The sequence below is a fragment of the Sprattus sprattus genome, assembly GCF_963457725.1.
Source record: "Sprattus sprattus genome assembly, chromosome: 4".
NCBI lineage: Eukaryota > Metazoa > Chordata > Actinopteri > Clupeiformes > Clupeidae > Sprattus > Sprattus sprattus.
In genome coordinates, this window is record NC_137923.1 from 42,828,954 (window position 1) to 42,843,410 (window position 14,457).

General features: G+C 44.0%; 1 protein-coding gene across 1 annotated transcript in view; it reads left to right on the plus strand.

Moving 5' to 3' along the window:
- Positions 1–14,457, plus strand: part of rims2b (regulating synaptic membrane exocytosis 2b) — a gene marked incomplete at its 5' end in the record, with an annotated part of 105,660 nt that overhangs the window by 81,469 nt on the left and 9,734 nt on the right. The window contains 2 exons of the mRNA XM_080836656.1: positions 156–295; positions 7,804–7,982. Of these exons, the coding sequence (XP_080692782.1) occupies positions 156–295; positions 7,804–7,982 (319 nt within the window). The remainder of the gene's footprint in view (positions 1–155; positions 296–7,803; positions 7,983–14,457) is intronic.

The window sequence follows — 14,457 nt, forward strand, 5'->3', positions numbered from 1 at the left end:
CGTTGCATCACGTTATGTCGGGAGTAGGTGTAAAGGATAGATCCGGTAAGGTTTCTTACCTAGAACATTAAGGGCTTTTCCTGTGTGTAAAGGTGATTGTTTGGTGATGCTTTGGCACTTACTCTTGTCCTCTCTCTCCGTCTCTCTCCCCACAGCGAGCCTTGGACACCCTGTCCATGAAGTCCTCGGACAGCGATGTAAGCGACGTGTCCGCTATGTCGAGTGCGTCTCGGCTTAGTGGCACGAGCTACATGTCTGTCCAGTCTGAAAGGGCACGGGGAAACCGCAGGATCAGGTGGGACCCCCCCTCTCTCTATCCCCCTCTCTCTCTCTTTACGTCCCTCTCCTCTTTCTATCTGCCTCAGCCTGTGTCTGCTATGGTCAAATCCACTGTCACTTTCTCTCTCTCTCCTTTTCTATCTCTCAGTACTTTTCGCTGTCTCTCATAAAGTGAGTTCAGGTTTGGCTCAGTCTGTTTGGGAGCCAAACTTTAGAACTTCACATCCATGTCTAATTGTGGGTTTGGCCATAGCCAGAAAGGCACCCTGTTGCTTTATGTATTTTTTTCTTCTCTTTTTTTAATTGATCAATCTTAGTATATATATATTTTTTCCTTTTTGAGAAATGGTTGACAACTCAAAGCCGAGGTGGAGCGCCGTGTCTCTGCAGTCTTAACCCCCACCAGCAGACCTTGAGTTGAGATCCTGTCTATGTTAACTGCTTTGATTTTTTTCATTGTAGAAGCACGCCACCTGTTCCAACGCGAGTCGTCTCATTTGCCCCCTTTATTCGCTTTCCATTTCTCTGCTCGCCTGGCACATCTGTGTTTTACGTGTGTGTGTGTGTGTGTGTGTTTTTGTGTGCATCTTAGTGTGTGTAACTGCATGCCTCCTCTGTTCTTCTTCTTCTGGGTGTTTGCATGCCTCTCATGGCTCCTGCTGCGCGCGCCGTCCGTTGTGTGTGTGTGTGCCCGCCTGCGCCTCCAGCCGTGGGGACGCTCTCCAGGGGAGCCAAGGGGACGAGCTGTCCCTCTCCGAGCTGGTGGAGGAGCTCACAGGAGGAGCGGCAGGGGGAGAAGGAGGAGGAGGAGAAGGAGGAGGAGGAGGAGGAGGAGGAGAAGGAGGGGAGGGGGGAGGCAGCGAGGGGGAGCATGTCTCGGAAGAGGAAGGGGCAGTGCCTGAAGCCGAGAGGTAAAAACCCACCCAGTGCCCCTCACACTTAGTGCTAGCGTTAGCCTACCCTAGCCATGTTCCTGTCCCTCAAAATGCCCCTCGATGTTACCTTTTGGGATTGGCTCTAGCTTCCAACTCCAGAAAAGATTTGTTCCTTGAACATTTTTCCTCTGCATTCCAGATTTGTTTGTAAACAATACACCCTCACACACGTCTTCTAAAGAGTGAGCAAAAGGCGCTACAAAAGCCAGAGCTTTTCTTTTCAGGAATTGAAATCCAGAGACTAGATGAACTCCTTTAGTCTATAATAATGGTTTCAGTGTAAACAGGCAGGTCTGTAGGCAACATCCTGTAGGCCTTAGCACCAGCTTGTTCCCCTGCATGAGCTGTAGATGTCACTGTTGATGAATTAGCCTCCAGAGTAGTATGGCCATGACCCTCTTTGCCAGAGTTGAAACTTTATCGGCTCTGTTAATATCAGATCTCACAGTGGCGTAAAAAAAAAAACACGCAATGGGATTCTTGAACCTTGATTTGTCAAAAATATACAACAGCATTTAGGTTTCTACAAAAGATGTTAAACCTTAAATTTCAATACATCTATCAAGTGTTTTGACAGTTATTCCAAGTAATTGATTGGTTACAGTCATTGTCTATGGCTCCCCGTAGGCCTCCTGAATGCTGTGAGCACCAAGGGCACAGATTTCTGCTGTCCCACATGTACGCAGAGAAAGAGGCTGACAAAGAGGCATAACGCACACGCATGAATCACGTGTGGTCTTTGCTATTGGTCCATCCAATCCCATTCTGTGTTATTACGGGCGAACGACACTGAGTCACCCTGCAATATTTGGCGTGATGTGATGCGGTGTGTGAAATACGCAGATCGCGTCACACACACGCCTCACTCATTCACAAATGACACTGGCTGACGAGAATTACAATGTAAGTGAGCGGTCATTAGGTCATTATTAACGCCTTAGGGATCTTGCTCCCTTCACCTGGTCTAGCTGGAAGTAGACACAGTATATGGAATATATACAGTAAAATAGATACTGTACTGTATATGAGTGGAAATGTATATTGCTGTTTTTTTTCAGGATTATTGCTTGTGACTGCTTGTCTGTGTGTGAGAAAAAAATAGCAGTGGGCCTGCATGTGCTGTGAGTGCTTTGGGGTTTCTATAGAATGTGTGTGTATGTGGGTTTGTGTGTATGTGAGGGTGTGTGTTTTTGTATTTTCTCTGCCTCTCTCGCTCTCTCCCTTCCTCAGTCTCTCTATCCCTCTCTCCGTACTTTTTTCTGACTCTGCATCAGCCACCTCCTCCCCGCATCCCTGATGCGTCTGCATCTTACATAATGTGACTGTCATACTTCCAAACAAACACACACACATACACACACACACTTACAGCCTCCCTTCCAATCATGAATGTACTGGAAGGCCAGCTGTTAATCAAGCCTGGCCAATTAGAGCGTGTGAAGACCACCAGCATCCCCCCCCTCCTCCACCCCCCTATCCGCTCAGCCCCCTGCGCATCTGTGACACACACACACACACACACACACACACACACACACACACACACACACACACACACACACCTCTCTATGTTTCCTGCTCCCTGTGATCAATCAGTCCCTTTCAGGTTCTCCTGCACCAAAAGCAGTTCAACAACAGCATAGCAACGATATCCACGTAACAGTTTTTGATCCATTAAAGTTTTTCTTCCATTTTGACAGAAGTAACCCGACGCTTTATATAAATTACTTCATATGGGTATTACTACTCCGAATACCCCTCCAGTTTTCCTAAATAGTCATTAAATGGTTAAAAGTGCTGCTGTCTATCTGACCGTCTCCTTCTGCTAATGAGAGTTGACATGCATAATTCCTAAACTACTGGTGAGCGTCCCGACAGATGTCTACTCCAGACGCTGAAACCACATGTTTGCCATGAGATGATGCAATTCTCAGGCTGCAGGCAGGCAGGCGAAAGTGGCCTGCAATCTTATAGCGATCAGGTTTGACCGTTCAGAAGCCAAAATTCCCCGGCGTTTGGCTCAAGGGGACAGACTAGATGCACGGAGGTGCAGTGTTCAGTTTCCACTCGCCGGGCGGGTGAGTCACACGCTACAGACTTGAATGTCAAAAGCAAAAGGTTGCACCACCAGATGCACTTTGTCCTACATAGACAAAGACTAGACTTGTTGAATTCATGGGCAATCTTACCACACTTAGTTTTGGTAATAACGGGTTTTGCTGAATCTGTGCCCTATGACCAGCAGGAAGAGAAAGATTTTAGTTGGTATTCCTCAGGCAAGTTTCCACGGAAACGGTGTGTCTGGGCACTCAAGCTCACAGTCAAGTAGTAGAAGGAGATGAGATGAGGCGGCTACGGTGATTCAAAGACATACAGTAATTAGTCATCCTCGTCTTTGTCCTTCTCCTCAATTTTCCTTCTCCCTCGCTACCGACCAGTTCATGAGATGTGGCACTTATCGACTGTTAACCCACTGTTCTCAATGGGCTCAAGTAGTTGAAGTCTCTAGCCCACTATCCTCCATACATGCCTGTTGCTTGGCTGCTCAGCTGCATCTGTGGTGTTCATTCAGATTTCTAAAACTGATTGTTCCAATCCTTGATTGTGATTGGGTAAAAATCCAGCATTACCTTACAATTTGTCCTCATTCTATGATAACATTTCCATATTACTGCGCAGCGAATGGCAAGGCAAGGCTGTGTATTCATATAGCGCATTCCATGCCCATCTGGCTGTTGCGTTGCTTCAAGGGTGGCAACGATTTATTTAGGAACTACATTTTTTAGTGGCGGAAGAATGACGGTTTATCATTAAACTATTGTTTCTTAAATTGAATTGTCTTTATTTATGAAACCATATAAAATATTTGTAGTAACAGTTTTAGAAAAGCAATAAGCCCTGCGAGTCCGTGGTTTGCGCTGATTTTAGAACAGGTAAAGGGGTTTAATGGCACTCCGCTTCGCGCCGTGCCTAGCAACTCCCCTTACCTGTTCTAAAGTCAGCGCAAACCACTGCCTCTTGGGGCTTATTGCTTTAATTGCAACCCACACTATGAATGTGCAAAAACATCTGAAATCACAAAGTCAATGAAACCCAAAGAGTACACTGAATTAATGGATGTGGACTTTTAAAGAAGCTCCCGTAATGCCCTGGCCCAACAAAGTGAACCTAGAGTGGCATTCACCGTGCTACCTTGGCAACAGAAAATTCTTCTCCATCACAGCTGTCGAGATAGTGAGATGTTATCGGCAGAGGCTTGCTAGTAAAAATAGCGTTCATTATTATTATGTCCTCTTTTATTTGAATAAAAAACACCTTCAGAGAAACTTTCTTTAGTGGAAAGATTTCAAAAGCAGCCTATTCAGTGTCACGTTCAGCACAGCGAATACCTGCTGTGGTTACAACCAGGCCACCATTACAGACGTTGCTTTATTGGTACAGGTGTTCTTTAGGAAGGGGAGGAGGTGAACTTCTGCATACCTGGTTATTAATCACTTCTATGATGTTCAGTCATGTGGTACAGCAGTGATTATGTAAACACTTTGACGTCACAATTTGGTCTTCAAAGAAGGCAATTGTGGTTGTTGTTGTTGGAAATGCAACTCCCAAATGAGGACACACTGTACAGACAGGCTTGAGAGGGAGGAACAGAGGAGAGAGATGCCAGTGGTCCTGTGCTGAGCCTCTGTGCCTTTGGGCCTCTGTGCTCTCCAGTACAAACAGCAGAAAGCTCCACTGAGGTGGCGTCTCCAGGACTGGCCCTGTGTCCTACACACATAAGTACATACACACACACACACACACTCACACACACACATTCACTCACACTCACACACACTCACACTCACACACACACACATACACACACACACACACACACTCACACTCACACTCACACTCACACACACACACACACACACACACACACACACTCACACACACACACACACACACACACACACACACACACACACACACACACACACACTCTCTTTCTATCTCTCTCGCTCTCTCTCACACACACACACTCAGGCATCACACATACGTGTCCCTGGTGTGTGTTTCTCATTAACAAAAATGAAATTAAATAAAACGAAAGGCCCCGTGAGCGTTTCGCAGAAAGCCTCAGACAGCGGCCTGTCTGGATGCCTTTGCCATGAGTAGCACCGCATCATTAGACTCGCACGCTGAGCTTGAGCAGTCCCCTCAGTAACGCCACAAAACCCCACTCCCAGTTGCGAGATGGAAAGATATTCTCAGATAGTATGGTGAGCGGGAAAAAAAACACGTCTGTAGAAGTGCATTGCGTGCAGGTCTGTTGGACGGCTTCCTGCTCGCAGTCGCACTTGAGGTCAAGCTGAAAAAGCTGTTAATAACATGTGTGGGACGCTGGCAGGGGCCTGCCTGTCATCAACCAGCATACTATGACTCTAGTAGGACTCTCACAAATATTACACTCATATCAGTTAGACGTAGGTGAATTATATTTTTAACCTAATTTATATTTCACCCCCCTTTAAACCTTTAGACCTTAGAACTGTCTTTGTCATAGTGAAGGGGAACACTGATTTATATGAGACATAGGAAAAGGCTGAGTTGATGACGAAGAGAAATCCTACATTTTCCAATCAGATAGGAGACTTTAAAGACACTGTTAGGCTTCTGAGGTTTAACTGCAGACTGCAACCTCAGAGGAGGGTGCTTTTGCAGGGCGGGCCAGTTTCAATGTGGAGCGGCTCAATATAATGTGATCTTATTGGGGTCTGCGTGGAAGCTCACTCGCATGTGCAGTACTTCCTGACTGAAGCACTCAAAGAAGAACCAAGAAATTACTGCATGAAACTGTTTTTTCCAGCGCATTCATAAACGAGGAAAACGGTCAGAAAGATTGGATTAGGTTTGTGGGAGTATATTGATTAGGTTTAGCGTAGTAAGCACATCATGAAACGAAGATGGTTTTATTCTCAAGCAAGAGTGTTTGAGTAGAGTAGTGTTTGCTGCACAAAAGATAGGGGGTTTAAACTGTTTTTGAGTAAACAAGAATGATTTCTTTAAAAAATACAATTAACGTTGGCAAGTACGTCAAGACAAACACTCAATGAAATCCTTCTCTGCAATGGCTCACTGAGTCCATTCACTGAGTATATTCAATAACAAGGACCATATGGTGTTGCCTACTGCGTGGCACTTGCGCCTCTGCCTCTCTCCCTTTATCTCTCTCTCTTTCTCTCTCTCTCTCTCTCTGTGTGTGTGTGTGTGTGTGTGTGTGTGTGTAAGAACCAACAGAAAATTAAAGACCTCACATCAATCATAATTTAGAAGTGTAATAACATTACCTGCACAATGCATACTTCATGTCTAGTTCCTAGAATTCTACACTGTCATCAGGTTTTCTCTCTCTCTCTCACTCTCTCTCTCTTAAATAAGTATCTGTGCATGTGGTTGCATGCATGCAGATCATGTTACTATGCATTTTGTGGTGTGCGCACACGCCAAGTGCATGTGTATGGGTAGCTTCAGATGGCAAGACAGTAAGCTACGGCACTTTTTAGGACACACGGCATCTTTCAGTTCAACACTGAAGCTTCACAACAACAGGGCACAAGCCTGTGTGTGTGTTCATAGTCACACAGACACCGTTCACTGCTGTGTTGCATGGTTAGGCCTCTGGTCGCTGCCTACTGCTCATTAGCATCTGTATATAGGCTTCATTCAGCGAAGGTAAAGCTCAGAATGAGTCAATGACCTCACTCTATTTGAGTGTGTGAGACAGCGCTGACAAAAGGGCTTGAACCTGTCACTGTAGCTTGTGGGATTAAAGAAGAGGATGATGGGTCCTGAGATCAGAGAGCGCCCCTGACATATCTGCACAGTAACACACACATGACCTGGTTTATGTGTCTCGAGGAAATAATATGGAAATATCTAGAATGAGGTCTACAGCCAAAGGTCAAACTTAGAATAGCACATCACTGATGACTCATGCCAAAAAAGGCTTTTTGCTAATACTAGCCAACATAATACAAATGCATTTTAAAATGTTCTTTTTCGAATCTACGCTGGTACAAGATTCTACATTTTCCTACTTTAGAGGCAATAATATGTTAATTTAAAACGGTTCTGTCCTCTTTAGATGTACCTAACCTACCTGCATACTGACTGTGTGTGCCAGTACACCCATATGCTGTTCCCCTGTGTACCTCTGTTACTGTGTATCAGATATACCTGTATACAGAACGCATAGTCATGTATACCTTCCTCTCAAGTATGTAGATGTATACATGTACACCTATAGCCTGTATATGCCTGTATATCTGTCTTCTTGACTCCCATAGCTGAGGCCTTTTCCTGTTGTCTCTCTTTCGTTGTCTTCCATCCGTTCCTCTCTCTTATTCCTCTCCCAACTCTTCCCTGCTTTGGCTTCCTCTCCACTTCCTATGATTCTTCCTCTTTCTTTCTTTCTTTCTTTCTTTCTTTCTCTCTTGTCTCCTTCTTTCTTTTCTCTCTCTGTCTCTGACCTGTCCATATATCAACTGACTGGCGCTGCCACCGGTGCTGACAGTGAATTTACGTCTAAAATGAAAAACAGGCCAGCGGCCGACGCCAAGCTGACCAAGAGCTCCAGCGTAAGCGGCGAGATGTGCTCGCTGGGCCGCAACGACGACGACGACGACGACAAGAAGCGGCGCTCCAGTTTCGGCGCCCGCATGGCCGCCATGGTGGGCCTGGGAAAGAAGAGCCAGAGCGCGTCACAGCTGGACCCCGAGGGTGAGACAGACGTTATTTTTTTATCTTCGTTAAGTTGTTAAGCGGACCTTTTAATCTGAGGCCGCCTATGTTTACAATTATGTGTTTCCGACAGGGTGTGTGCAGTGTGCAGTGTGTGAATGGGTGGAAGACCCATGAAGTTGGTGTGTTGCCAGAAAGCTCTCCTGTTTGATTTTTGATTTTTTGGAAGTCGGCGCTTACACTTCCAGTTAGTGTTGCATTAGCAAGAGCTGCTCGTGCCTTGAGGCCATAAAACATGCCATGAGTGCGACTAGTGACGTGAATGTTTGTGGTCCTGGCAAGAGTTTCATGACACGAGAGTGATGGCGGCTGACAGAGAAGACAGTCAAGGTTCAAGGCTTTCATGTTCGGTTTGCTGGAAGTGGGACATGTCGTGCGTGAAGTTTGGTGTTAGTCAGCATCCGTTTTCCGTCTTGTCCTAGATGGACGCAACAGCAACTCAAAGCCACATTCCTTGCAGGGATGAAACACACAAAAACACACACACACACACACACACACACACACACACACACACACACACAAATGTATGAGGGATTAAGGACTTCCGAGTGGAATGCATCCTAACAAGCCTAGGCTCTGACCAGCTTTGGCTGCATAAATCAGCTGGCTGATAAATCTGCTGCTCCACTAACAGCTCCAGCCTGAGTCACCCTTCTTCCTCGCCTGCCCAGAACTCAACCCCCACCCCAACTCATTTCGTTTTTTTTCCATCTTCATTCTCTCAGTGTTCTTAGACATTGTGAAATGGGTCTCGATAAATCACTGCCTAGAGCCAATTGAGGTCCTCAGCAGGTGCCCGTGTCCCTGCTTTACTGGGAAGTAAATAGGTTTAGTCTTCCCGCCTCATGTCTGCCCTCTGTGGAGGACCTCCATTTAGCTACCGCCAGACTCTTTATATTCCAGTCAGGTTAGCACTGTGTGGAACTTCATAGACATCCATCAGATGAATAGATTATGGCTGGCTTTCAGAGTCTGCCACCCGCCACCCACTGCACACACACACACACAGGCGCACAGAGACACATCCACCCAGAGACGCACAAACACAGAGGAACAGACACACACACACTCATAAATTGCTAAAACCCTGAGCTCGGCACGTTAGTTGGATGTGCATGCAGCGTTTGCCAAAGTCACTTTGAGGCAGTTGGTCAATTCCATTTGACCAATTAAGTTAATTAACTGTTGCACAGACAGCGTCCATTTAGAAAAGTTCTCTCTTCATGTTGCTGACTAGATTGAAAGCACGTCCCAATTTTCTTCTCAGGCAAAGCCCTCAGTAGAAAGAATACAGACTCAGGCCAAATGTCCACGTCCCAGGTCCCTCTTAATGGGAAGGGAAGTGAGAATAAAGGGGCCCTGGATACTTACCACTGAGATTAGCTAAATAAAGCGAGACATTAGAAGTGGTGCTAAGGTGGCCGATTGCTTTGAAAATGTCCTGTTCGAGATATTATTGGCTATTCCTTTTTACAATGTGAGGGACAAAATAATGATGCATGGTTGGTCATTTTGGACTGTAAAGTTATTAAGAGCTGTTTTTAATGCAGGCCTTGCATGAAATATGACTATATATTTTAGTCACCACATCTATCTAGTTATCCATATTTTATTATTATTTTAAGGAAGACGTTTTTCAAATAATTCCAGTAAAACCTATACTAGAGAATAAGCTGAGGTCATAAGAATCCACATTTAACTACCAGGTTAAAAGTCACACAGTACTTTGGTTGTTCAACGTATCCATTTAGGTCAACATATCTCCAGAAATTGTTACATTCTGTATATTTGAATGTCCACTGCACTGCACAAAGAAAATTTGAAGTGGGTGAGTTGGACCGTGACCTCATTGAAAGTTGAATGTTTGCCTGGCCATCCCTCTTTCTGTTCTGTCTGAGTAATTTCTTTGTTATTTCCATTTCTTTTATCTCTTTCTTGAAAGCTGTTTTCTAAGGGTGTTTTGAGGTCACTTTAATAGGAGGTCAGCAAGATAGCAGTGGGGCAGTTGGATGCTTAAGTGGACACCTGCAGGTGTCCCTACCTCTAGGTGGCCGGCATGTTGAATGGCTTGGCTGGAGCCGCACCAGCATGGAGTCTGGCCTTGCTTTGTCAAGCTCAGCTGGTCGAGGTCTGACCGTGACCTACTTTTTTGTTGAGGTCTGCTCTGCTTCCTGGAGGGAGCTAGACCGTAAACTCAACACAAGTGCTTGCCCAAGGTCAAAATTTTGGTTTACACAAGTTTTGTGTTACTTACGCTTTTAATGTTTCATGCCAAGGTTCTGTCAGGGATCTTTACTTGAGGCATTTTAATGCTCTTTCCACCCTTGGTGGTCCAGCAGTGAGATGCTCATTTTGGAACGGTCTCTCGTGTTGTTTCCAGATTGCAGGGCCTTTGAGGTGGCCCTCTGTGGGGTTGGTCTTATGCAGCTGCTGTTGGTATTGTGGATATAAAAAGACAAGAGTGCACAGGACTAGCATTTGGGACTTTGCACGCAGTGATTGTAAATAATTACTCTTTTACCCGTGAAAAATCTCTGCAATGATGAAAATAACTTTTAGGACAAAATGTGCTGGAGGATAGTTTAAACCAAACTAGGTGTTGCTGTCATTGAATAATGAAAACCATTATTCTGTCCACACATCACAGAAATAACCTAATCATGTGGATAGACAGAACTTATTGAATACAAGAAGGGAATTTTATCACACTGTTTTAATATAAGGATTTTTCTCTTTTCCAAAAGCTCCAATGAATCATGGCATGGCATAAATAAGACAATGGCACAAAGAGCAGAGTCATAAAGTCAATAAAAAGTCATAATTTTTAGAGAAAGAAAGTTTGAGCAGCTGTTTGTGGCAACAGCAAGGGTAAGTGTTATAGAAAGTCTGCCATTGGACAATACAAATATGTCATTATTGGTTCAGAAATGTGATTTCATTATTTGTAAGTTATTGAATTATCTGCTTTTATTTCATTAAGAACAGAGAAATTATTAAATTATTGGTAAGATATTACATTTTTCGATAGTTATTATTGGTTGCTACAATTTTACTTACCCCTGCCCCCCTCCCTCAAAAAAAAAAATATATTGTCTTATATTGTCTCTGCTGGTAGACAGTTTCACTCATCAATTGTTATTAATTGTTATACTAGCCAAGGTTGTCGGACGATAAAGAGAGATATATCACTTTCTGTAGTTGAAAGCTTCCTCTCTGGCCTCTCTTAGCGGATACACTGCTATTGAGCTCTGTCTGTTGCTTTGCCTGGCCATAGCCTAGCAGTGCTGAGCTTTAATTAGCAAGCACCATGCTGCCTTTTCCCCAATACGCCGTGCCCCGACTCTACCTCGTCGCAGTGGGAAGCCTGCATCCTGTCTGTTCAAACGGCATGTCTTCAACCCGTGTCTGGCCGATTTGAATCCCACTGTGACTGCTGATTCCGGATCAGTAGTGTGCCGGTACCAAAGGAGGATGCTGGGCCTGCACAGCGAGGGATACCGTTGTGTTCACCTCCGTTAATGGACGTTTTACATTGATTTCCCACACAGAGAAGGGTGGAAATGACCTGTTCAGACTCCCTCCAGGCAGTCGTTATTGACAGCTCTGGCCATTCACGGTTCCTCTGCGACTCTAATCAAGGTGGCAGCAGTTAGTGTCCTCCTCAGATGGCGGTTAATGTGGCGGTTATGATGTTGAAGGTTGGATTCTAGAAAATGGGATTCTGAGTTTTGAGGAGCACATGTAGACGTGTGGAGGACATTGATTATTCAATGCTTGTTCTTTACACTCCTTAAATTCAAGTCACAGAAGAGGCTTGATTAATAAAGGCTGCAAATATGAATGAAATTAGCCACCACCGCTGTAATGACTGGCTGCGAATGAGTGAAAGAATAATCTGGGATGTAGAGCTGGTGTCCTTAGCTGGAGGTCGGGTATCTAGCCATATTATGGTGAGTTTAGAGGATGAGCTCATTCGCCTAGAAGGCTGAAGTTGCTGTAGGTTTTGGCGAAGTGGAAAGGTTACATGCACATGTACCACACACACACACAGCAGCAACAGCAACAAAGTTGTCGGGTCTGCTGGGTCTTTTCAGCAATTTTTCCCTCGTCAGCCTGCGGAGCCATTTCATGTCAGCTTCAGTTGTGTTTCAGACATCATGCAATTACAGTGGAGTGCTGGCCTGCGCTCCTCGTGTTACAGCACAGCGAAAGGAGACATCCAGACAGCCGTGGTTAAGAAGCTCTTTTTGTCTTGGAAGTGAAGGCTTTTCTCTGGTATCGACAAAAGCTGGTTTAATGGATTCAAAGATTGAGTGCTGCAGTCTGTAGGTGTCTGCTGATATTTCATCTTGTCATCCAGCCCACCCCCCCACCCCCTTCCGTGCTGCATAAGGAAATATTCCTTTCATTCAGAAGAAGACATCTCTTTGATAACTCACAGTATGTACATATGTAGGATGAGTCATTAAGGGAGAATGGGAGCATAGAGACAGTGGGGGGCATGTTGTATAATAGACCCCTGTGTCTTAAATGGAGTGAGAGTGGGTAAGCAGGGTGGTGCATTGTAGTGTAAAACGCCCGTCTCACAGATGGTGCTCCACAATTGTTCGCTGACCTACATATTACTCGTGTAGCAGTCAGGAAGTGGAAATTTTTTTTTCATGGCATGGTTAATGTTCTACTCAGATGTGTCTGAGTAACACAAGAACTGGGCTAGCATCACCGTTGTGTTAGCACCTCATCTCTCACATACCTCGCACATGCTCTCTTTTCCAAACACCATAAACTGACCTTTGCAATCCCTTTTTTGTAATTTCAGGCCTTTGACAATTGCAACACATAATAACTGAATGTCAAAGGGTCCACTGAATGTTGAAAGGGTACATTTTAATCATTGTGTAAGAATATCTTTTTCTTGGTTATGGTTTTGGTATTTAGCAGACACCTTTGTCCAAAGTGACCTACATTAGCAAAACATTACACACAACAGAAGTATCAATTAAAAAAAAAAAAAAAACATTTAAAAAACAATCAATTGATCATCAATCAGTCATCAGAGGAGCAGATGAACATGTGTCCACTTTGGCTGATCAAAAACCAAACATGCTGCGGCATTCTGAATCATCTGCAACAGTCTCAGAATTCATGCAGGGCCGTTAAAATAGAATTGCAATAGTTTAGACATTACCAGGGCCTGAACAAAAATCTGTGTAGCATATTGTGTGAGATAGGGTCTGATCTTCTGAATATTATAGAGACGAAACCGACAAGACCTCGAGACAGAAGCTCAATGCTCAGAGAAATTACAATGATCATCAATTATAACACCCAAGTTTCATGCAGTGTTATGGTGTCCATACACATAGGTATTGAAGTCAGAATGATGCTGTATGAAGCTTTTAAAGTTCTGAAAAAAAGACCATTGACAGAAACATGATTATAAAGATTTATCAATACCGTTAATATGCGGTGTTGTCGTCTTGAGTCTAAGAATGATTCTCCTCAGTTGGCATCTAATTTCTGGTCTCATTTTTAGGCAGGTACCTTTATAAAGCTCTTTAGTAGGCATGTTGTGACATTCAGCTCATTTTCACTGAAGGCACTCATTTGAAGTCAAGTTTTGTGTTTGGCTGTAGTGGTTGACTCCATGATAAGTCAGAGATGACAAACAGCAGGTTGTGTTGGTGCCGGTGTCTCAGTGGGAGACTGGATAACAATACTTTGTCAGAGAGCTCAGTAATAAGGGAACAGGGAAGAGGTCGGTGTGTAGAGGAGAACACAAAGATTCAACACAACTCTGTAAGGTGTCTGCCATACTAATGAACTGTGTGTGTGTGTGTGTGTGTGTGTGTGTGTGTGTGTGTGTGTGTCTATGGAGTAAATGATCCAAAGATACTCTACCCTCTGTGAGTCACATATATGAACACATCACACAAATTCATGCACACATACACACACATATATATGTATATACAGCCGCGGAAAAAATTAAGAGACCACTTCAAAATTATCAGTTTCTCTGGTTTTACTATTTATTGGTATGTGTTAAAGTAAAATGTACTTTTTTGTTTTATTATATAACCTACTGGCAACATTCCTACCAAATTTAAAATTAAAATATTGTCATTTAGATCATTTATTTGCAGAAAAATGACAATTGGTCAAAATAGCAAAAAAGATGCAGTGTCTTCAGATCTCGAATAATGCAAAGAAAACAAGCTCATATTCATTTTTAAACTACACAATACTAATGCTTACACTTAGGAAGAGTTCAGAAATCAATATTTGGTGGAATAACCTTGATTTAAAATCACAACTTTCATGTGTCTTGGCATGCTCTCCACCAGTCTTTCATATTGCCGTTGAGTGACTTTATGCTACTCCTGGCGCAAGAATTCAAGCAGCTCGGCTTCTTTTCATGGCTTGTGACCATCCATCTTCCTCTTGATCA